Raw genomic sequence first — 25,705 nt, 5'->3', positions numbered from 1 at the left:
GCTGCCTTCCACCCGGGACAGGTGTGCCCCGGCCCAGCAGCGCGCTCCAGATCGCGGCGAGCCGGTGTAAGCGGCTGGGGGGCGTGGCTTGTGCAAGGCGGGGCGGGGCTTGTGCACAGGCGGAGGCGGGGCTTGCTGTGTGTTGCTCCAACCTCCTGGCTCCTCTGTGTATCTTTTTTTTTTTTTTTTTTGGGGGGGGGGTGTTTTGTTAATCTCCGAGTAGCAGCCGGGGAAAGGGAGTAAATGGGATTGACGCTCTGAGACTGGAGTACTGCAGCCCCCGGACAAGTGTGAGGAGAAGGAGGGGGGCAGCCAAAGAGCCCCCCCCACCAAAGTGAAGCCAGGAGAAGAACGAGAGGAAGGGGGGAAAGGAGAGAAACCGGGACTAAAAGGCAGGGAGCCGGCGACTTCTGGAGGAACAACTTGTTGCAAACCGATTTGCGGAACCAGCCTCTCACTCCGCGCTGGGACTGGAGCCGCCGCGCCGCGTCTCGCTCCCCGTCCCCGCAGCCGGGCGCCTGGGTCCACGCTCGCCGCCCAGGGGAGATGCCATTTGGACCATGTAACATCGCTACCAGGAGTTGAGGCTGCCCTTTAAAAAACCATGAAGCTGGCCGAGCGACTCGTGTGCTGGGTCGGCTGCCTGGTGATCTCCGGGACCCTCCAGCCCGGCGCGGCGCAGGCAGGTGGGTTGCAAAGCAGGAGGCAGCGGTGAAAGCTGCCGCCTGGGTTTTTTGACGGTGCATTTCGTGCAGGGCGGCGGTGTGTGGATGTACCGCACGTTGGGAGAGGAGGCTGAGCCGATCCGGTTTTATTTTCACCGGGTTCTGTCTCGATTCCCCCTCCCCCACCCGCCCCCTTTGGGTTTAGTTCCGTGCCACGGTATTTCCCTGGGGGTTTTGGCAGCTGCGGTCATGCCCTGTTGGCCTAGATGTGGCCCAAAAGATACCAATCGGTGGCTACTTTTGTTTTGTTTTCTGTAGTAGGGGAGACACTGAGCGCGTAGCCGAGGGTTGCATCCCCCTGTGCTCGCCGGGTGCCCAGCCGGGGGGTCGCGGCAGCTCCCCTTCCCCACCCGCGCGTGGGGCCGCCTCAGCCAGGCGCAGCTGGGCGCTTCGCAGCGCGGAGCACGCAGCCCTTGGGCGCGGGAGGATCTGCCCTGCCGGGCAGGCAGCCCCCGAAAGATGCAGGCTTACTAGCTGACCCCCCCCCCCCAATTCTGCATTAATAGCTCGCGCCCTCGCTGCCCGCGTTAGAGCCGAGCGGCGGCACGGGCTGGCCACAAACTCCTCCCCCCCCCCCCCCACTTAATAACACGCATGTTGCTGGCTCTTCTTGGCTCCCGAAGTGTGGTTCAGCGGCTCCTAGCCCCGGTCCCGTCCTAAGCGCCCCTGTTTCCCCCAGCGGGCCGAGCGGAGCCTGGAGGGGAAGCTCGGCTCGGCTCGGCTCGGCTCCGCTCTCCCGCCCGGGTGCAGGGGCGCGCGGGGGAGGTCCTGGCGGGGGCCCCGCGGGCCAAAGTTGCAGCCGCTGGGCGATTGCGAAGCGAAGGGACTGGGGTGGGGGGGGGGAGCTCTGCAAAGGCGAGGGGGGAAAACGCTGCTGGGGGGCCGGTTTGCACAGTCTCCCGATCCACCAGCCCCAGGACTCGTGCAACCTAGGAACTCGGCTGTCAAGTTCAGGCCTTTCTTGCCTTTAGTATCTTTGTTTTCTTCTCATCACAAACCAGTAAAAACGCAGGGATTTAAACACATCCTCGGGGGGGCGGGGGCACCGAGGGAGGCCCTTCACACCCTCCCCCCCCCCCAGTTAAACACAGCCAAGTTGTACTCCGTGGGTCAATATCCTGGAAGGCAGGCGCTCTGTGTGTCCCACACACTTGTCCCTGCTCCGCCCGAGTCTCTCTGTGCACCGTGCTCCCAGCGCGCGCCAGTTAGCTCCGGGATTGCACCCACTGGATGCAAGCCTTCTTGGGGGTGTGTGTGTGGGGGGGTCCCTTTGATTTCCTGCAGCTATCCTTCCGGGGGGGGGGGCTGGTTATGCATGTTGACCCCTTCCAAAGCAGTTGAGGCTGGGCTGGTAGGACTTTCGGTGAGGCAAGGAACAGGGGTTCCCCCTCTGCTTCAGCTGTGGGTGCGCAGCTTTCCCTAAAAAGCTCTTGTCAGAATTTCTCTCGAAGGAATTTAATCCAAATTAGTTCTGCCGTTCTACTCTCGTTGCAGGGCATCTCTGTATTTTGTACGGTCACAATCACAAGTGAGAAGCCGTTGGAGTGTTTAGGATTTGATGACAACACTGGGCGATACAAAAAAAAAGCCAGGCTCGAGTTTTTTTTAAAAAAAACACAAAGTGATCCGGATAAGCCATGAGGAGAAAGGGAAGCTATTTAGTGTATTTCTTGTCATGGAAAGACGCGTGATTCTGCAACTATTCTGCCTGGAAGGGGGAGGGAGATCCCTTTAATTTTGATCTAACATCATAAAAGCAAGTTATTTGTCTGTTCTCTCTGTGTGTGTGTGCGCGCGAGGGATTCTTCCCGAGTACATACATATTGCGCTTCCCCCAGTCAGTAGCAGTTTGGAGGAGTTTGTTTTGGTCCAAATGAGAAATTAAGTGCGGATAAGTAAACTAAGCTGCCAGAGGGCGACAAGATGTTGAGTGAATTGCTTTTAGAGGAAACAAATTAAGGAAACGAGAGGAGACAATCTGCTTCTCGCATTATTAGACACGCTTGGAGTTCAGGGGAAAGTAGCATATTTTTGAAATGCTAATTTCTTAAGAAGCAGAAGGAATGCACCTTATTTACTGGTCTATGTGAATAGAATAGAAATATTGATTTCCCCCCCCCCCTTCTTCCCCCAATAGTACAAATCATTAGGGCTTGTGGCTCTCTCTCTCTCTCTCTCTTCAAAGAAACCTGAAGGAAGAGTTGTTGTAATTTTTCCTTTGAAATTACTTCTTGACTCCTAGAGGCACCCCTTCAAGATATTTGAAAGGGATGTCCCATGACATCCCCAGGGACAGTACATTACAGTATCATTTATGTCAGTGTTATGTCCCCCAGCAGAACAATTCCTGTGAAGCAACTTGCATTGTTGTGCATGTGTGATTTACAAAAAAAGTGTTAGTATATATTTCATTTATTTTGCCGAAGGGAAACACAAACACATGTAGGTTGCCTCCTGGACAAATGCAAGCAGTAATTCCAGGTCCACAAACAATGTGTTACACTGTTTAACTTAGGTCTATTCCTGAGACATATAAGTGAGGTTTCCCCATATATTTTAAGGTGTTTCCAAATATTGCCAAGTAGACCTACATAGTTGGATTCCTATTTACATCTACAATAAACTGGCTAATGATATCGAAAGTTTAAAACAAACACCTAACTGTACATTTCCCTTCAGTGTAACTACATACTTATGAAAACTGCATTGTGTAAAATTTCCTTCAACTCCTTTCATGATGCTTTACATTTTCATGTGTTCAGGAAGTTAGGAATCAAATGCTTGCTCAGATTTTAATGTTGTTTGGAATCACTGGACAGAATAATGCTTCTTAGCTCTACTGTCAAATATTGCATTTATATGCTGACCTAATGATAGCGATGTAATGTGATTTTTGTTGGATATATTTTCTAGGGGACAGTTGCTTTATGTTAAACACTAAAAAGAGGGTGTAAAATCGCTCACATTTCCTTTTTGTTTTAAATAATGGGGAGATGAAGAAGTCTGACCAGTGACTGATGCATTCACACATTCTTGACTTGGTCTGTGTTCCTAATTTTATGAAACTGAGATCAGTGCTATGTTGAAAAAGAACTGAAATGTTTTCTGTTGTTCAGGAAAAAGCTTTCATAATGATGATGTACCCTTTTATATATCTGTGTTGGTTTTAGTTGAATGCTGCTTGTTCTGCACATGATCATTTCTTTAACAGTTTGATGATCCTATTTGAGATTATTTGTTTTTTTTTATTATTTCCCTGTTTCCTCTTAGATTTTCCTTTGCCATGTTTTTGATAGAATAATTCATTTACTGGTGTTAACCAATTTCTTATTTCACAAGCCTTTATTCTTAGTAGAGAGCTGATTTATTATTCCTTTTCCTTTTCCTCATTCTTTTCTTCTTCCTGCATAGTATCCCCCCTCCCTTTGTATTTATACTTTTTTTTTCTATTTCATACTACTTTTCTTACTCCCTTATTTTGCCTCCTTGTTATTTCTTCCCTAGCAACCTTCCACTTTGGCACTGCTGGAGCTCCCTGAGTCACTTTCCATTCCTCCTTTCTGATAAATCTGATATGGCTGGCTGGCTGGCCAGTCACAAAGTCATTCCTTTGCCTATATTTATTCCTGAGAGAAAATAAAAAGGCATTGATCCAGGGTCACTTGCATATTCTCAAAGAACTGACTCCCAAGGCCAAATCTCGACTTCAAGCAAGCCTCACATCTCTCTTGGGTAAAATGCTTTACTCCCCATGCCACACAGGAAGAAAAATATGTTATTTAAATAGGAGCAGAAGGAAGGAACTGTTTTTAATTCTAAGCATTTATTGAGCCATGATTGGCACCCGCTGAATTAGCATGTCAGGTTGTACAGGTGTGCTTTGCTTTGTAAGTAGTGAGGGCCTGATGGGGGGAGGGAGGAGGTGTGTGGCTCTGACTGATTTCAATGGGCTTTGGATCAGGCCCTAAATATTTTCATTATTTTGAGCAGGTCACTGACATGCCTACACCTTCACTGTTATGGGTGAGAGAAGTAGCAAGAGCTGTTAATTTCATTATCCTGCTTCTGTTGGCCAGGAAGTTTAAAAAAAAAAAAAACAAGCTCGTGTGTACACCCCCTTTTTTTGTTTGTTTGTTTGTATACTATTTGCAATGCACAATCTTTGTAGTTTAAATTGGGTCACATGATCAAAATACCGTGTGCTATTACTTGGAAACAGGTCAGTCTTTGCTCAATTAGCAAATTGCCAATACACTTACACCTTTTTCTGATATACAGTACTGCAGAAGTGTTAAATAATTGCAGCCAAATTAACTGTTATGCTATGTGAAGTGTCCAGTTGCTCTGTGAAATAAATTGTATTTTAAATATTTTTTCCACTGTTTTCTTCCTGATGAGCCTATTCAGTCTGATGTGCTGCGTCGTCTTTATGCTCAAGTCAAAGCTCTTCTCTGGGTCATGTCAGATAGGGCCTCTTTTGAAAGCTGCATCGTGTCTCATCTCCAGCCGCTGTCTTTGATGCTTGGCCCCTTTGTTGCAATGCAATGGATATTCAGTAGTTGAGCCCCACATGCCTTTGAAAAGATTTATAAAATAAATATTAACTAGAAATTTGAGCATGCGGTTGGGGAAGATGGAGGCAGGCCCTGAGAAAGTGAAATCCACCCAGTAGGCAATATATTCTCTTGCCACAGCTCACTTTTTCAGCTGCAGAGGAATAGTTTCCCATTATGTTCTCCATCTGCAGGCTAACCCAAAGTTTTGCAGTCCTTAGTCATGTAAAACTCCACTGATGTGTCAGCTGGAGTTTTGACCCCAGGATTGGGCATCTAGGGCTAGACTGAGACGGCTGTGGGGATTAGAAGGCAGGCAGACTATGCTGCTTCTCTGTGTGGGCTGGTGGGGGCAGTTCTGTCTCCAGCACAGAGTAAAACAGCCAATTTGTATTCCCATTGCAATGGCCCTGATGGGCTGTTGCAGGAATGCAGAATTTCTGATGTAACAAGACCCTGGTCAGGCCCCTTTCCTCATGCAGCATGCCCCCAAATTTACCCTGTGCTGTGAATGGCTGCTGCAGATCTGGCGTGGAGGTGGCTCTGGGCCTGGAGCAGGTATTCTTGTGGCAGATGAGAGCTGCAGGGCAACACTGAAACAGGTATTTATGCTCTGCATCCCTGAAATTGACACAAAGTTGTTTATACAGAGGCCCAGATTCTACTCTTAATTATACCTGTAGAACCCCACTGACTGAACTGGGGCTGTCTGGTTTTAAAAGAGGGCAGAATGTGATCATGTGTACTGTATGCAACGCCGAGAGCTGCATTTATAATAAAGCACTTGAGGCTACAACATAATATTGAGGATCTGGCTTAAATGCATACAAGTAAGCAAAATCAGACTCAGCATTAACAGTTCTGACCGCAGTTCCTTGACTCATATCATTCTTTAATAAAGAAAATGAAAAAAAGCCACAAGTTAAGGTTGTAAGGCCAAATTCAAGTCTGCTGTAAGTGCAAACAGCTCCACTGAAATCAATAACACTGCACTGGCTTACACCGGGGTTGAATTTGTGCTCAAGAGCCATTTAGGAATCCTGAGTTATTCTTCAAAGTGGCCTTAATTTTCTTGTTACTGTGGGAATTAACCAGAACCTTCACTTAATCCAAATGCTTTTTCTGTGGTTTGATGCTCATTGGTTTATATAGGAAGGTAGAAATTTTAAAATATTCAACTGCTCCATTAAAAATAATAGGAAATCAAACCACAGAAAATCTATTTCGGATGTACCTGTGAATTAGTGGGCAACACACACACACACACGGCAGACATTCTTGTACAAAAAGCTTTATTAGAAGATGGTTACCATTAGAAAGCATGTTAATATCTACAGCTAACCTCCAGTTGCAAATACAGAAACCTCTGTATTTTACACATCAGAAAACTGCTTTTTCAGACAGCCAGTTCCATTTGGTGTCTTGCTGTTCTGGGCATCTGCAGGTGGTGGCAGCCCCCAGGCCCTCCTTTTAAATTGGGGTGCCCCTAATTTCCTTCTTGGACAGGGTTACTGGCCGAGTGAATGGGGGGAAGCTGTAGACGGGATCTACCTTGATTTTTAGTTAGGCATTTTGACGCAGTTCCACATGACATTCTCATAAGCAAACTGGGGAAATGTGATTTAGATGAAAATGCTCTAAGGTGGTTGCACAACTGGTTCAAAGATCTTACTCCAAGAGTAGTTATGAGCAGGGCCAGCTCCCGGCACCAGCGAACCAAGCAAGTGCCTGGGGTGGCACATGTAAGGGGGCTGCAGGACGTCGGGCTCTGGGGCGGCAATCCGCCCTCGGTGGCGGCGGGAATTCGGCAGCCACTCCGTCACAGCGCGTTGAGCACTCGGCGGTGGGGACGCGACTCTTTTTCGGTCGCACCGTCATTCCGCCTCCATGGTCGGCGGGCAGGATTCCGCCTTCCCGTTTGGCGGCAAGTTTTCAATCTGGCCCGTGGGATTGCCAGCTCCATGGCCCAGCGGGACTAAGGCAGGCTCCCTGCCTGTCCTGGCCCTGCACTGCTCCCGGAAGCGGCCGGCACCATGTCCCAGTGGCCCCTAGGGGAGGAGCGGGGCAGAGGGCTGTGTGTGCAGCCCTCGGCTGCAGGCACCTCCCCCTGCAGCTCCCATTGGCTGGGAACAGGGAACTGTGGCCAATGGGAGCTTCGGGGGTGGTAGCTACAGGTGAGAGCAGCATGCGGAGGAGTCGCCTGCCCCACCCCATCCCCAGGGGCCACTGAAGGGCATGCTGGCCGCTTCCGGAAGCAGCATGGGGCCAGGGCAGGCAGGGAGCCTGCTTTAGCCCCTCTGTGCGCTGCTGCCACACCGGAGCCACTCGAGGTAAGCAGTGCCAGGCTGGAGCCTGCACCCCGAACCCCCCTATCCTCCTGCCCAGAGCCCCTACCCCCCTGCCTTGAGCTCCCTGCCACACCCCGCACCCCTTCTGCACCCTAACCCCTTGCCTTGAGCCCCTTACTGCACACCGCACCCCTCCCATGCCCCGCACTCCCTCCTGCACCCCAACCCCCTGACCCAGCCCTACATTCATGGCCCTGCAAGCAATTTCCCCACCCAGATGTGGCCCTTGGGCCAAAAAGTTTGCTCAGCCCAGCGTATCTAGTAGGTTCCCACCGGGGTCAGTCCTGGGACTGGTATTATTCAATATTTTCATTAATGACTTGGATAATAGAGTGGAGAGCATGCTTACAAAATTTGTAGATGGCACCAAGCTGGGAGGGGTTTCAGGCACCTTGGAGGACAGGATTAGAATTCAAAATGACCTTGGAAAATTGGTCTGAAATCAACAAGATGAAATTCAATAAAGAGAAGTACAAAGAACTACACAGCTACAAAATAGGGAATAACTGGCTAAGTTGAGTATTGTAGAAAACGACCTGGAGGTCATAGTTAAGTTTGGAAGGATTAGATTTTTATTGGTAGATATAGATTTCATCATAGAGACTCAATAATAGAATTTCATAGAATGGCAAAGTGAGGCAAATGCTGCTTGAGAACTTACAAGAGTTTGATTTAAGGATACTCACTTTGCATATTTTGATATAAACTGTCAACATCACGTTTTAATGGTTATAAAGCTTTAACTTTTTGAATCTCAACGTCTATAGTCATTAAATAATTACAATCTGATCCTCCTCTGTCTGCCCCGCTCCCATGCTTTTGGGCAACTGTGAACATTTAAATCAATGTTTTTAAGCATTTTAATTTTTTTTAAAACATTGACATTATCCATGGAAGTTATAAAAGTATTGAAATCAAATTCTGCCAAGACTAATTATAGTGGATCAAAATTGAATAGGAGTCAACAATATGATGCAATTACAAAAAAGGCTAATACCATTCAGGGGTGTATTAACATGAGTGTCGTGTGGAAGACATAGGAGGTTGCTCTATTTGGCACTGGTGAGGCTTCAGCTGGAGTACTGTGTCAAGTCCTGGACACCACAGTTTAAGAAAGATGGGGACAAATTGGAGGGAGTCCAGAGGAGAGCAATAAAAAATTATAAAAGATTTAGAAAATTCGATGTACAAAGAAGGTTTTTTTGTTTTGTTTGTTTTTTTTTTTTAAAAAAAAGCCCCTGGGCATGTTGAATTTTGAGAAAATAAGACAGGGGAATCTGATAACAATCTTCAAATATGTTAAGGGCTGTTATAAAGAGGATGGTGATCAATTGTTCTCTACGTCTTCTGAAGGTAGGACAAGAAGTAATGGACTTAATCTGCAGCAAGGGAGATTTAGATTAGATATTAGGAAAAACTTTGAAACTATAAGCTTAGTTAAGGTCTGGAATAAGCTTCCAAGGGAGGTTGTGGAATCCCCAGCATTGGAGGTTTTTGAAGAACAGGCAGGGCAAACACCTGTCAGGGATGGTCTAGGTTGACTTGGTCCTGCCTCCGTGCAGGGGGCTACACTAGATGACCTCTCGAGGTCCTTTCCAGCCCTACATTTCAATGATTCTAATGCATGCAAGAGCTATGGAAGTGTAATTACGGTCCTTCTCTGAGGTTAGTACGTGGTGACGCACATCTCTCTCCTGGCTCTGTACACTTTTCTCCACGGTCAGCCTGTTCCCCATGCTTGAATCTTGTCCCATGAATAGTTCTGTGATGCCCAAGGAAAAGGGGGATGCTGCTGTGAAAGTGACTAAAGCCCCTTTTCACGCAAGAGGGATGACTAGACCAAGGAATGGAGAGTCCCTTGTTGTTGATAAAGTGGGTTGTTGGCTTAGAGCTGTGACTCTCACTTTGGGTGCGAGAGATCCCGAGTTCAAACCCTGCACTGACCCTCGGAGCAGAAGTGAAAGTTATGTAAACAACTTTGGTGAAATCCTGGCCCCTTTCGGCAAAATCTCATTGACTTCAGGAGGGCCCAGGTGTGTTCAATACAGCCAAATGCAAGGTCATACATGTAGGAACAAAGATTGTAGGCCACACTTCCCGGCAGGGGGATTTATACTGGAAAACACTGAATTTGAACAGGGCATAGGGGTCACGGTGGGCAATCAACTAAACGTGAGCTCCGAATGCAATGCTGTGATTAAGAAGGCTACCACGATCCTTGGATGTATGAGCAGGAGACCAGTGAGGAGGTGATGCTTCCTCTCTCTTTAGCATTGGTGAGCCCGTTACTGGAATACGGTGTCCAGTTCTGGTGTCAACACTTCTAAAAGGATGTTGGAGAAACTGGAAAAGCTTCAGAGAAGAGCTTCAAGAATAGTCTGTGGTCTAGAAAACCTGCCTGAAAGCGAGAGACGTAAGAGGCTCCATCTACTTAGCTATCCAAGAGATGACTTGATCTGCTCTGTAAGTGCCTAGAATGGGAGAGGCTTCTTTAACCTAGCAAACAAAGTCATAACGAGATCCAGTAGCTGGGAGTTGAAGCTTGACAAATCAGACTGGAAATAAGGTGCACAGTGTGGGTAATTAACCATTGGAACAACTTACCAAGGGGAAACGTGGTGGTTCTGTCACTTGAAGTTTTAAATCAAGATTAGGTGTTTTTCTAAAACATATGCTTCAATTTAATCCAAACTTTTGGCCTGTGTTACTCAGGAGGTTAGATTAGATGATCATAATGGTCTATTAAAATCTATGAATCTATGGGGTACAATTAGGCCTTTTGTTTTTGTGGGAGTTCAAAAGAATAATGCATGAGAGTTGACATGGCCCTATATTATGGGTCCTTTGGGGCTTTCAGTGTGTATTGTGTAAATATGGATTTGAGATTGTGGAAACATATATTTAAGTTTTAAGTATACAGCATGATTTATCACAGTGCCAACTGGCAGAGGGCATGCCATAACATAACTCATTATTAGGTCTGACATGCTCACTTTTCAGGTAGAGAATATGGCCCTAATGTCATGTAAGGTATATGTAAATTGGTGACACACTGGTGATTCATATTATTCCGTGGTGTATACATGGGCGATAGATGAAGAAACATAAATATGTGCTGGAAATATATTCTTAAAATGTGTTTTCAGGCAAGGCTTAAAACCAGAAATCATTTAATCCTATGCTCTTTGCAATACCCTTATTTTTAGTTTTATTACAAACCATCTCAGTGCTGTATATTACAGAAGTGAGCCCTCAACTAAGTTAACAGACTGGTGCTGTGTACTGTTTCTTTAAAGGAGCAGCGAACTTACTAAAGTTCTGTGAGAGCTACAGGTAGAAGGATTGGGTGCTACAGGGCAGACAGTTCTGGGAAAACTCGAGACCAGGAGAGTATTGGGGCCACCTTGTGAGGAGTAGCCAGACTGGTGAAAGCCAAAGTGAAGCTATTATGCTGTAAACAGACCGCTGGGATCAAACCAAAGCTGCACAACCCAGAGGCACCCAAGGTAGCAGGGTAGATGGGGACATGACCCCTTGCTGGTCTGTGTTGAACCCCCGAGTGTCTCAGTGTGATAGATCACAACTCTAAGATCGGTTACACTGCATTGGCCTGTAAGTCTGTGAAGGCTGTTGCTGGGGTATGTACATTGAATTTTTGTATTTTAATATTTTTAGGAACAGAATGTATCAATTTGTAGGATAGGAGAACAATTAAGTAAAAAAACAAATGTTTTTTTCATGGTAGTGCTATAGTTAACTTAGCTACATCAGCACCCTTAACTCTATTGCTTTTGGTTTGGGGATGTACATATATAAATAAAGCACACACTTGGTGGTGGCGTCCATGTGATACATTGTACAGTCATGTGATAAATGGAATGTTTAATGTATCTTTGACAGCCTCATTTCTAGAGCATCCACTGCCTCGTGTCTGCCAGGTCTACTCCTCATGTTCCAAGCCCCTCTGCAGCTTCAGACAGCTGCCATATTTTTTCCAGCCTGCCGGTGAAATGCTTCCTCCTTTCCCTGAATTACATGGATATAAGGTGTAAAATGGGCAATATTCAGTCCTGCATCAGGAGTAAGATTAGGCTCTAATATCTTGGGATCCATTAGGACTAGAAATGGGACCTTCCTACCAGTAGAAAATCAGGAAGATTCCCTGTTTTCCAGTGATATACAGCTTTTGTTTCTATCTTTAGTACCCCATGATATATCAGACCTTTTCTTACTGGAAATGGGAGAATTGCAGTGGACACAGCTGGAAGATTTGCATGTTATCAAACCTTTAAAAATGGGACATTATTATGCAAAGAAAAGGTATTTTAGGTAAATTTCAGGAGTTTCTAAAATGTATTAATTATAATTTTCCCCTGAGTCCTGTGCAGTTAGACTTGCAGTAACTAAGGCTTGAATAATGATACAGAGGTCTAAAACTGTACCGGTAACTTGTTTTTAAAAAACTCTTAGCCATGTGTAATATAATATAATATAATTTGTTTGTTTGCTTTGTAAATTGTGCTATATGGCTACAGAGTACGTGATATCTTGTACATTTTTGTTGGCTGTTGCTTGTAATGCAGCCATGCTAGAGTCATGTGGATAGAACTTTCATACCACATCTCACCAGCACGTAGTCTGTATATACAACCTACGTGCGCCCAGGCCTCTCCCTTTCTATTAAAGCCATGCCCGGTACAACAGGCACAAAATGAAGATGTGTGATGCAGATGTCCCCAGTGTACTGTTCTACAGACAGCTGTATATATGTGTAGCTTCATTTTGCAAAGGCATGTGTGGTCCAGTGCATAGAGGTTTTTCTTACGGTCAATAGCCTGTATCTCTCATGGCAGGATCAGATCCTAAGGCTGAAAACACACTCTATATCTGTTTGTCTCTGGTCTATAAAGTGTATTTTGTAACACACCTTTTTGTGATTATGATCTGTTGGGTAAACTCTTCTTTCATCAGTAATCATTGAAGGTCTAGGTCCAGTGGTTCAGAAAAAGCCATTGAAACCTTTGCTGTCTATCCTATTATACAGTGATGTTATGTACCATACACTGTGGTGCAAATCTGGCCGTCTCTGACGCAGCCACGTAAGGCTGTATATGAACTTGAATTGCCTCATTGTTACTGCTGGGTTCAGAGACCCCACAACACTGTTGTATCATGCCGTAAAGCTCTCTCTGCAGGGAAGTGGAGGCATAGGTGTTGTCTAAAGCAGAGGTGCACATATATATGAAAACAGTTAATAGTTAAAGTGTCAGTAGATGGCGCTTGGGAATGTGCAGCCTTGTTCCTGGGTTTTGTAGGACCAATAAACTTCTTGTGTGAAGCTCTTTTATTCAGCTGTTAGTGTTTTTACTTCGTCGTGGTTGTGACTGACCAGAGGCACGGAGTCACCTCAGCAAGGGCTGTGAGCAACATTCCACTGCAGCTCTTAAAAGCCCGCGCCTGTGGTTACGTACATAACCAGGATCCACTGCATCCACTCTTCTTTCCCTTCCTGCGCCATAGCAGTACTCCTGAGCCCGGCTTGCAGATGGGGGTGAAGAGAAATGTCCCTTTGCCCCGTTGTCACCATGTATTTGTTGCAGTCAAATTCCTTGTTGTCAGGCTTTGCTCACGAGGCTCCACTTTCTCAGCACGTTAGAGGCTGTACAGTTCTTAGGATGCTACTGCTGTTGAGTGCTACACTAACCAAATTACTTTTAAAATTTCATGTCAATTTTCTGGAATGCACCAAGTAATTAGACCAAACAGTGGACTAACTGCCTGATCAATGTGTATTAAGAAAATAAGAGGTCTATTTTTTTTCAAGTAACCATGGCAAACAAAGTCGGATGTTTATAAAAGGCACGGAAAAAAGTCTTGTAGTCAAGACCCTTTATACCAAGTTTTGTTTGATATTAAATTATTATTAGTATTTTTTAAAATAAATGAATTGGAAAACCGTAGAACTTTGGGAAACATTGACACTCCAGCTTCACAGATGGTGACAGATGCTGCTTCCGTGGAATAGTCAATAGAAAGACACTGGGCACCGTTTTCAAAAGTGCCTAAGGGTACATCTAGTCTGCAATAAAAGACCCGCTGCAGCTGGGCCTGGATCAGCTGACTCGGCTCAAGCTACAGGACTATAAAATTGCAGTGTAGGTGTTCGGGCTAGGGCTGGAGCCCAGGGCCATGAATGAGGAGGGACTCCAAGCCTTGCCTGAACGTCTACACCGCTATTTTTTGCCCCACAGTTAAAGATAATCATGTGCTGGAGTACTTTGCTAAATTGGGACCTCTGTGAGGTACCGAGTGTTCTCCACCCCCACGGAAAGCAGTGGGAGCGAAGCGTGCTCGCAGCCTCCTGAGAAGCATCCAGCACCTGTGGGATTGGGTCTTTGGAGCACCCAACGTGAAGAATAATGGGAATGCTTTACGCCATATTTATATCACAGTATTTAACTTGTGTTCATTTAAATAATACTGAAATATTGAACATTTAAACCTAAAAGTTTAGGTAGTCCAATAATGTAACATTTTAGCAGTCATTTTAAGGTTAGTCCCATAGCTAGACAAAATGATAAGTTTTTGTTCGTAAGTTATTCTTTTTCATTAGATCCTTTTCACTGTGGTTGAATATCCTGACACACAGACTGGTGTGTGTATCAGTTGTATTTTGGCAACCATTCAACTACTTGTTTAACATTTTTGACCCATGAAAGCTAAGTTAGAACGTGCATTTTTTTATTATTCATCTTTGACAGTAAAGAAATAAAATGTACACATCTAAATTAAAATGGTTGTTGCCTAAGGATCTCTGGCAATTTTCAGAGTTCAGTGTTGTGTAATCTTATATAAAATATTTTACTAAAAAAGAAAAAAACCCTCACGTATTTCAAGAGAGATTTCTCTGGTGTGTAAAAATATCAGTGGAGTAGCTAATTTTTTTTCAGTTGTTGTTAAGTTCAAATTTAGCAACCATTGTCCTTGTTGATATATCAAGTGCTCTAAAAATGTACTCACCACTAACTGGAAGGGTGAAGTGATTGGTAGGCAGATGTAATTCTTTAGTGGCTATTAACAAAGTGCAGGACACGGACACTGAATATGCAAAAAGCTGTATAGAAAGAAGACAAAATAACACATGTAACTGTTTTTTGTTTGTTTGTTTTTAGATGCTTGTATTATATTTTCTGTATGTACTGTAATGATTGTTGCCTGAATTAGCACGCCATGAGCAGAGGAACCTGATACACAAACAGAATGGCATGCAGCTAATTTTGTTTAGCAAATTGAGATCTGATCTCTGCTATTTCACGCCCTCTGCAAGCTGACTCAGTCACTCGTTCCAGTGTATGGATGAAATCTATATGGATCAAATTCTGATCTTGATTATGGTGGCATAATTTTGGAATCATTCCATTTAAGTCAGTGGAGTTAACAGAAACAGTTGAGTTAATATTTTTATATAAATAGCAAGTAGTGTAATCGGTTTGTTTCTCTCCTCTTGTCTTCTCTTGGAGAGAGAGCCTGTCTGTTGAGAAGACTATTCATAGAAGTGAGTTGGGTTACTTGAAGTTTATATTGGGTTACTTATGGTAGAATTTGGCTTCTGTTTCTTGCAGTTTGAAACTTTCTTTTAAAACATATACCTGTATCTATTTAGATAATACACAGCTCACACAGAAAGTCAAACCAGCATTTCACAGCCATGATATCATCAGAGAGCTATATTTCACACTGGGAAGATCTTATCTGTGAAATATGATTATATTAAAGCCTAAGAGAAGCTCATAACTTTTATAGCATTTTAATTGTTTTAGTGCTGCATAACATACCAAGGACATGGACTAAGTTGTACATCTAGTCCTGCCTCATGTACCACAATGAAATTCTGCATTATTTATTAATACAGAACCTTCCAGGTTCTAGTGATATCACTAACATCTCTTGTAGTACTTTGCACTTACATGACTTGATCCCATCTATTTTAATGGGAGCAGGATCAGATCTGTACTGTGGAGTGCTTCCTGTCCTAAAATCTCAATCTGGTGTTTCAACCTTGATTTAGTATAATCCAGTGGTTCTCTACCCACGGCCCAGTTAGGGTGACCAGATAGCAAGTGTGAAAAATTGGGACGGGGGTGGTGGGTAATAGGCCCCCTATGTAAGACAAAGCCCTGAATAGCGGGACTGTCCCTGTACAATCGGGACATCTGGTCACCCTAGGCCCAATCAGCACATAGCTGCAGCCCATGTGACATCGTCAGGGCCATACATGTTGCATATAGGTTGTGTGGATGCAGCCCAGATAACACACAGAGAGCTGTATATGCGGCCCACAATGGTACATCGGTTAAGAACCACTGGTATAACTGCTGAACTGTCCTTTTATTTTATTTATTATTTGCATTGTGTTTGTGCTCTTTAGGCACCATCAGGGATTAGGGCTGCATTTTAGTAACATGTTAGTATCAAAAAGATGGTTTTATGTCCCAAAGAGTTTATAATCTACATAAGCAATAGCTGTATTCTTATTTTACCAAAGACTCTCAGGGACATTTATGCAATGTTGCCTGGTATAACTATTTGTATCTCCAATTCTGTGGAATCTTAAATCTCCAGGTCCTGGAGTCAAGTGATTACCTGAGAGTCTCAGCTTTTTATTTAAAGAAAAATGCAAGTTTCTAGCTTTCTTGGTTGCAGAAAAAAGCTAAAAAAGGCTTTAAAAAATCAGAAGGCAAATTATAATCCCAGAATTAATATATTTTTAAAAATCATTCTCATGATTTTGGGGAGGGGGCTTGACTCATGATTTTTGAATGCTTGGGAGATGCTGTTTGTCTTTGTATAAGGTCATGTAGGAAGTTGCTGGGTCAGCTAGGGATAGAACCAATGTCTCTAACTCCACTACTGTGATTTAATTGCAAGGCCACCCTTCCTCTCACCAGGTTTGCTGCGCAAGTTGTCACACGTCATCACAATTCAATAGCGGGACATTGCACCCAAAATGATCATGGCAAAGAATCTGAATATCCAAGCTAGGGTCAAAATCCTTGCAACAAATATGGCTTAAAGTATAAAAATAGCTATTATTCGCATTTACAGAGTTGCAAAACCAGAGGCTGTAATTTTGGTCAATGGATGACATATCTTGGTAGAGCAAGGGGAAAAAACATAGTGGAAACTGCAGATGGATGAAGAGTGAAATCCTGGTCCCATTGATGTCACTGGTAAACCTTCCTTTGTCTTCAGTGGGGCCTAAATGATTGCAGTAAAGCTGCTTGTATGAGATTCTCAGGTGTTTCTCAATCCCCAAGAAATGGTGTCGCACAACTTTTTTTGTTATTGATTTTCCTAATCTCAGATCTGTTTGAAGATTAAGGAAAGCTAGGAAAAACACTACAAATAACTGTCATCTTCCAGGAAAGACCAAGTTTCCTGGGTGTGGAGCCTCTCTCTTTGAGGACTCTCCATCTGAGGTTGGACTCACCCACGGTACCTACGGTTTGGATATGTGGCTTTCGGGTAACTTCTGGGGAAATTCTCTGGCCTGTGTCACACAGGACATCAGACTAGATGATCACAGTGGTCCCTTCTGGCCTTAGAATCTATATATCTTCTGGAAGTCTATTTCTAACTGCAGATTTTCCCTGCACCTCCACCAGACCAGAGAGGTCCAATGGGTGGCTGTTACCTGGATATAACATGAGAGGCTCTGTAATGCTTGTTTTCATGAAGATCTCTTGTTCCAGTGAGGTTGTGTCCATGTGGGAATATGGAATAGTTATTGTGAATACAAGCGTGGCCATGATATCCAGCATTTGTAGGGGGTTCCAACCTATCTGGCCCTTGTACATCTTTTCTGACACATGGATGATGTATTGGATACCATCCTGAGGCAGGAAAGTTTGAGTAGCCTACAATTAGGCTCCTATAGATTCCACTTGTCAGCTGGAGACAAACTAAGGCTTTGGCTGGTTTATCATGAGCCCAGGTGGTGACATGACCGATCTTTCAACACTTTCCAGAGCTTAGTCCTTGATCAGCTAGCTCTCCAAATAAGATAATGTGCTACTCCCAGCCTGCGCAAGTAGGTCATGGCTTCTGCCAAGCCTTTCACAAAACCGCACACACCCAATGCCAGTCCAGAAGGCAGGAGATGAAACTGGTTGTGTTATCCTGTAACAAATCTCAAGAACCAGAATTCTCTTAGAAGTATTCCAGTGTGCACATAAGCGCTTCAAGGTCCAGAGTGTAGAGCCCGCTTACCCCTGTAGAGTGGAGGCACCCGGGGTAACCGTCTTTCACTTTTCTTTAACCAGTTACAGATTCAGCTCTCTGAGATCCTAGCTGCCCTCCCTGTTTTTTTGACGGAGGGAGCGTCTGGAATAAAGCCCCTTCCAGTTTTCACCTGGTGGCACAGGCTTTGAGGCTCGCATTGTCAGGAGGGATTGGGCTTTCTGCGGCATCTCTTCTTTATGCTGAGGAGGGAATATTCTCATGAGAATGAGAGCAAACGTGATCTCGGCGCTCACCAAACAAAGTATCTGTGGTGATTGGTGGCTAATGAGGTAAACAGATCCCATTCTCTCGGACCTGTGTCTTGTCCGTTAGATCCCTCTTTTGAAGAAAGGAAAAAAGGCCCTTCTTCAAAAGCTGGCTTTCCTGTTGACCACATTCAAGGAAGCTGAGTCACCCCACTGCACAAGGCCCTCTGCCTCAATGGTATCAGAAGCTAAAGGGTCCTAAGCTCCCATTCTGCAGGCACCAGGAACTGAAGGGTTCTTGAAAGTTAGCAAGCAAGCTAAATCTTCTGCAATGGCCAATAGCTTCTGATCTTGAAGTTGGATTGTGAGACACTGGCAAAAAGAGACACCCGGTGTTGGAGTGCTGATAAAGGGGTGCCAAAGTCTAGTGACTCCTGAGCCTTAAAGCAAGTACTGACGTGATGAGGAAAAACAAGTACTAAGGCACTGAGGAAAATAATCACTGAAGCATTGACCGAAAAACTTCAAACCAGGCAGAAATGTGCTAAGTGCCGAGAACAAAGGCCTCAAAATTTAGCAGCTCTACTGGACCTGATTTGAAGGTATAATTGTCAGCCACAGCCCAGGGGGACCAGACTGGAATTTCTGGAACAGCATTTATATTGGTGAACAATGACCAACAAGGGACCTGGCTCCTGCTCTGTTTTGCTACTGGTGCCCGCGAGGGGCAAAAAATCTTCAGAGTTCAGGGAGTTCTGCACTTGCAGCATAAAGCAGCTACGACCCAGGATTGGGAATGAAGAGGAGCGAGAGTCCTGTAGTTCACTGTTGCCTTGCACCTTGCTCATTGGTTTATACCAATGCAAAGTGAGTGTAAAACACGACAAAATTAGAAAGGTGGCATTTAATACCCACATTGCACTGGTATAAATGTACTGTATTGACTGCAGGGCAATAGTAAATTGGGCCTGTTCTCTTTAGAGAGGATTTTTCTCCCGAGTGGTGTGCCTGGCCTGAGATTGTAGTATTCAGTATGGTGCCCTTAGGGTTGTAATACATACTGATGGATCTGGTAGTGGATAAGTTTTCTTTGTCTTTATTTTAACCATTCTTTTGACTTCATTTTTTCCCCATCCGTGTTTTGGTTTCCAACAATATGATTAGTTATGGATTTGTAAGTCAGAAATAGCTTAGTAATTGCTATATTACTTTGCCTGCAACAGCAATGAACGTCTTAAATTTAATGCATCATCCACACAGAAAATTGATGTTTGGCCAAAACTTGAGGGCTCTGACAGCTAATCTTAAAGAGCTTTTGGCTGACGTGTAAAATGACTGAGAATCATGAATCAGATTCTCATGAAAATTGATGCCCTTTGAAGGATTATTACACAAAAGAAAAATATTCTGTCTTGTAATTGGTTGAAAATAGACTTGTGGTGAGCCAGAAAGTTTATATGTTTGTGGGGTTCCCCCCGCTCCACTTTTTGGAAGTCACCAATACTAAATTATGGAACAATGTTAAGAAATAAGATCACATAAGCAAATGACTGCATTGCACTTGATTCTTCAAAGCCAATAGTAATTTTCTCTGATGTCAAGGTGCAGCGGATTAGATCATATATGCACATACCTAATTCCTGATTGGCTTATTAATGATAGCTTTTTTTAACGGACTTCTAATTTAATTTCCTTTTTAGAATGTCATTTTATAACAAGAACAACACAGTTACACTAAACAAAGTCATGACCACAATGGGGAAATTTGCCATTGTGTCTAATGAGGATATTTAAAATGTTTGTAAAAATACATATGCCTATATTGACATCAGTATTTTAAGGGCCAGATCCTTAGCTCAGTAAATTGGTGTAGCTCTTTTGACTTCACTGGAGCTACCCAGATTTACACCAGCCATGTATCTGGCCCATTGTTCCCATTGGAATAGTATAAACCTCAACATATTCAATTGATATTTACTTTTTGGTTCAATAAATCTTGATGTTTTACCTCCAAAAAAAAAAAAGTCAATGTCTGTTTATTAGATACCGTGCTTGTGTTTGAACCAAAATGAGACCTAGTTTTCAAAATTAAGCCTACACAATTATGCAATCAGGTAATTGTGCATATAATTGCATGCACAAAAGGCCAGTTAGATGTGTAACTGTCCATTTGCATGCAAAATTACCCAATTTTGCAAATCGGGCCTTAAATATTCATTGTGTAAAGGACAGCTTCATATTTATGATTGTATTCCCCCCCACACCCTTCACAAATCCTTGTTCATTTCATCTCCATTGAAAGGTTGCAGATATATCTCTGTAAATGAAGAATGGCATATCTACCTTCAGAGAGATCAGAGAGGTATCTTTAAACTTTCAATTAACAAACAAGAAACAATATTGAGTATTTTAAGAGAAATACTTCCAAGATATAAGGCATGCAATAGCTAATTCAACTTTGCCCGGAATGAATATTATTAACTACAAATGATCTGAATGCATAAGCATGAGATGATTCCAACACACATGCAGCTGGATAGAAGTATTAGAAAATTATTGGTAATTATGTAGCCAAAGTTCTCTCTCCAGAGTTATCGGTAATATAAACATTGTACTTTATTTTTTATTATTTGTATTCCAGAACTGTAACTGTAACTAGTGTATTTGTATTAAAGCCCAAACTGGGCCCCCATTGTGCTACGTTCTGTACAAATGTGATAGACAGTTCCTGCTCCAAAGAACTTACAATTTAAAGAGATAAGTGTGTGAGGGTGGGAAGACAAACAAGGAACGGAGAGGTGAAGTGACTGACCCAAGTTTGCACAGCAGGTCAGTGGCAGAACCAGGAATAACACTCAGAGCTCCTGACTCCCAGTCTAGTTACTTATCCTCTGGCTTAAGCTGCCTCTATTATGCTGCGTCTACTGCGTTTCTGGAAATAAGGTGTAAATTTTTAACAGTGAGAGCAACTAACCTTGGGAACAGTTTACCAAGGCTCGTAGTGGATTCTCCATCACTGACACTTTTAAAATCAAGATTGGATGTTTTTTAAAAATAAATGCTCTCGGAATTATTTTGGGGAAGCATGTGTTATCCAGGAGGTCAGACTAGATGATCACAGTGGTCTTTTCTGGCTTAAGTATCTATGAATTTCAGGTTCAGATCTTTTTTCTAAAGATAATACCTCAGGAGGAACATAACTGATTGTCTTATTCCTCCTCCTTTCATCCAAAGTACACTAGTTTTTTAAAATCAGCTACGACATACGAATAGATGGATCCCATGTTTTAGGAGCCAGGAGGATTCATGTGGCTCCTAAGAAAAATTGTGTCAGTTATAACCCCAGAGATAAATGATGAGGATCTGTAAGCAAAAATTGGTGCTGTTTTTAGGAGGCGAGAACTCATTTATGTGTATAAAGTTAGAAATGTGCTTAAGTATCTTGCTAAATTGGGGACTAAGGCAAATTTACTGTCCAATGTGTTAACCTACTGCCGACATAGCAACAGAGATCCACATTCCCACCCTACATGCCATTAGAGCAGATGGCCTTCCAGTGCAAGCCTATATTAAATTTTCCAACTCCAGGGCTCTGTGTTGTGGCTGTTTTCCTCCTCTCAGAGGGAAGTTTGGACAGGACTCCCTCTAGAGACCATAACTAGAGCTTGGCAGAGAAAGGGAACTCCATATAACAGAGGATTTCAGTATTTCATGGTTTGGTTTAGTTCTGATTTGGAATGAAAACCAAACATTTCAATTTTGTTTGTGAAAGGGAATAGAGCCGTTGAGCTCTGCCTGGGAGCTGCTGCAGACTCAGGAAGTTCTGGGGTTCCTGACTGCGAGGAACCTGGCAAGTTGTGAGGAAACCAGGCAGGGTGCCGTTGGAACTTGGGTGGAATCGAACTGTCTCTGCAAAATGTTTCAATTTCAGCAAATTCTGACCAACAAATGTTTGGCTGGAATTTTTCCAGCCAGCTCTTACCAGAGCCACAACTGTATATTTGTCTCTGGCAAGGCCATTGTTGACTCTTGCGCATGTTCATCGTTTCATAGTAATCCCCGTCTCTGCTGGCCAACAAAGACACCTCTCCCACATACTGGTTCTGACCACTACCACTAGACCGCCATGCTGATTTCAAAAGCTGCCATTTCCCTTATATGGGGTCAGCGGGAAAAAGATGACCAGGTTCTTTTTTTAATTTACCAGTGACTTAGCGCCTAAGGCTCTTTGGCTTTCAGTGAGACTGAGGCTATGTCTCAGAGAGAAGAGCTTTACCAGTAGGCATACCAGTATAGGATAATATATATCAGGAATAGGAATAGCCATATGCTATACCAGCAAAGCACTCCTATGCTAGAAGGGGTTGACCAGTATAGCTATCCTGGTATAATTATACTCTCCTCATGCAGACAGCTTATACTAGCAAAAGTAGTTTCTCTGAACAAAGTAAACTACATCAGCAAAAGTAGTTTCTGGCATAACTGCATCTACACTAGGGCTTATACTGGCATAACTATGTTGATTAAAAAAATTACACCCTTGACCAACGTAGGTCTGCTGGTATACATTATTAAGTGTAGGCCAAACCCTAGTGTGGACGCAGCTTTACTGGCAAAGCGGCGTTTTGTACTGGGATGGTAAAACTACCACCCCTACAAGCAAGACAAGCTGTATCAGTAAATGCATCTACAGTAGGAACTTCTTCCAGCAATGTCAGTCAGAGATCACACCTTTTCTCACCCCGATCAACATAGTTATGGTGGCAGAAAACGCGAAGTGTACCGTTTCAACTCTACTGGCATAATTTAAATGGTACAATGTCCCTAGTATGGATGCAGTTATACCAGTCTGAGCACCTTTTATGCCAGTATAGCTTATTCCCCTGTGAGAAGGGCAATAAGCTATACTGGTATAAGGTATCTTTATTAGAGCATCTGCGCTTGGGGTTGTACCAGTATATTAGTACAGAAACTGTAAACCAGGCATTAGGTCCCGAAGTGCTAAGTCACTTTTGAAAAGGGAACTTAGGAACTTAAGTCACTGAGGCATTTTTGAAAATGTTACCCCATGTCTCCAGTTTAGTATCTAAATATGCCATCAGATTGAAAGCACTTTCCTATGAGAGGAGTTGCAATCATCTTGCATCTCAGCAAAATAATAATCACACGCCACTGTCTTTTTAATTTTAGATATGAGCTGGTTGAGAGTAACAACCTTGATAATTATGACACTGCTTACTGAATCTACCTTATGCTTGACTATAATGAATTATTTCCAGATTTGAACAAGGCGACCAGAACCACAGTCATTGTGTATGATTGGCATTGAGAAATTTTTTTCTTTTTTTTGATGCACCATTTCATTGGTTTATGCCAATGTTTTATTGAATACATTTTGACTCATCATCCATCATGAGATTCCAGAGAAGAAAAATGTGACAAGGGTAGGAAGACACTTGAAGAAAGCAACAGTTTTTAAATATGTTTCAAATTTTATGTTCATTGTGGACCTGATCCTGGAAAAGGTCTCCAGACAAATTCCCAGTCACTTTGATGGGAATTATGCATGCAAAAAAGATGAAATGGAAGGTCCCATGGGGATTTGCTGTCCTATGTATGTCTTAGAATGTATATTATATAATATGCATAATGTATATATTATATACATTGCTCATTACAGCAATGTAGACTGTAATGAGTAATCACTTTAATGTTCCCTAGTATACTTTTATATTGTACAGTTTCAAAAGCGGTATGTTAAAACACATTAGGGAACCTTTAGTAAGCACCAGAAGGGTCTACACAGGCCAGTTAATGCACAGCATCTTAATGTGCTTGAGAAATCACACAGCTGTAGTCCATGTTACTGCTCCGTGTAGACAAGTCCTTAGACACAGCAACCATTTCCTGTGTTTTCCTGGTGTTTCTAGGTATAAAACTAATTTCTTTTTTTGTTTTGGGGGTGCTTTAGCTCTGTTTGTAGGTTAAAACAGAAAATCGGAAGCCCTGCCTATATCGCCTAGAGCAGCCATTCTCAAACGGTGGGTCGGGACCCCAAAGTGGGTCGCAACCCTGTTTTAATGGGGTCGCCAGGGCTGGCTTAGACTTACTGGGGCCTGGGGCCGAAGCCCGAGCCCCACCACCTGGGGCCAAAGCTGAAGCCCGGGGGCTTGAGCCCTAGGCATTGGGGCTTAGATTACAGGCTCCTTGTCTGGGACTGAAGCTAGTGGGACTGGCTTTGGCTTTGGCCCCCACACCTGGGGCGGCGGGGATTGGGCGGGCTCAGGCTTTGGTCCCCTCTCCTGGGGTCGTGCAGTAATTTTTGTTGTCAGAAGGGGGTCGCGGTGTAATGAAGTTTGAGAACGCTGGCCTAGAGATTTGCACAGTTTCCAGTGGCTGGAGAAGCTCCACTCTCACTAGGAGATGCCTGGTGGCAGTGGGTGATACTGCACCCTACACTCGCTACTATAGAGTCGCTGATGGTCGGGGCATAATTAGGAAGGTTTAGGACCAGTGGCTCCTAGTGACCAGCTTCCATTACTTATGGCTGTGACATCCTGGGGTTAAGAAGGCAGTCCTGAGGTTCTCGTAAATTCCACTTCCCCTCCTCCCTACAAAAAGCCCGAGTCTCAGGCCAAGAGGCTCCATTTAGGGAGCTATGGCAGACAATCCCAAAGGGAGGGGTCTATGTCTGTACTGAATTTTGGGATTCCTGGGGACAAGAGGCACTTTGTACACATTTTTATTATTGCCAGTATCAACAGGCAAGCCTGTAGCTCTCCCGGCTGCATAGCAACTGATTTTCATGTTACAGACATTTCTGGGAGAAAATATAGCAGGACAAGGTTAATATATGTTGTTCAGCGATAGTGGTGATGTACAAGAGGCTACCATATGATTCTCTGCAGAGTACAGTATTGATCTCATGAGTGAGGATTAGCTAAATGACTAACAAGCCCTATAAGGGTTCGCGGGTTGTAAGGCTCGACCTCATGAGTGGATTAGAAGCACATCCCATAAGGAATTAATGCATGATCCTTTTTATATTAATGTTTGAGTGGTTGGTTCTCGCTATTTCATAAATCACAATCGCAACTCGCTTAGCGCACAGCCTTTGGTGTATACCCCCTTATCTTGTAATCTGTCCATGAAATAAAATATAATGGATGGGATTTTTTTTTTAAGCATCCTCCAATTAAAATTAGTAGCATAAAAATAGACCACGTTATTCTTGATTTTCAGTGGATTAGCCTCAGTTAAAACCATGTGAGGAATGTGTTCTTTTATACACAGCCCTCTGTGTCCTGTGAAGAATGCAGATTATAGGACACAGCATAGGAACATTGATTCATCATCAGTTTATTGCTTGGTTCTCTAGGCTAACTCCTCTCAGAAGAGAGATCTATAAAATCTTTTCATCTGAAACTGTGAATTAAACGGGGTTGGGCTACATAGGAATAAATGTAGGACCATCACTAAATCATAGAGACTCTTGCAGCCAGATCCTCAGCTGGTGAAAATGGTATGGTCAATGGAATTACCTCAATTTCTACATGCTAAGGATCTTGCCCTTAATTTCTAATAATATTTCA

General features: G+C 43.6%; 1 protein-coding gene across 4 annotated transcripts in view; it reads left to right on the top strand.

The window, feature by feature from the left end:
* Positions 1-209: 209 nt before the first annotated feature.
* ERBB4 (erb-b2 receptor tyrosine kinase 4) overlaps positions 210-25,705 on the top strand; it is a 966,448-nt gene continuing 940,952 nt past the window's right edge. For all 4 annotated transcript variants that reach the window (XM_074968100.1, XM_074968101.1, XM_074968099.1 and 1 more), the window contains exon 1: positions 210-686. In XM_074968100.1, coding sequence (XP_074824201.1) covers positions 605-686 — 82 coding nt within the window. In that variant the 5' untranslated portion in view covers positions 210-604. The remainder of the gene's footprint in view (positions 687-25,705) is intronic.

The sequence above is a fragment of the Natator depressus genome, chromosome 11 (genome assembly GCF_965152275.1).
Source record: "Natator depressus isolate rNatDep1 chromosome 11, rNatDep2.hap1, whole genome shotgun sequence".
Taxonomy (NCBI): domain Eukaryota; kingdom Metazoa; phylum Chordata; order Testudines; family Cheloniidae; genus Natator; species Natator depressus.
Note: the sequence above shows the minus strand (reverse complement) of the source record. Positions and strands in the feature narration are given on the sequence as shown.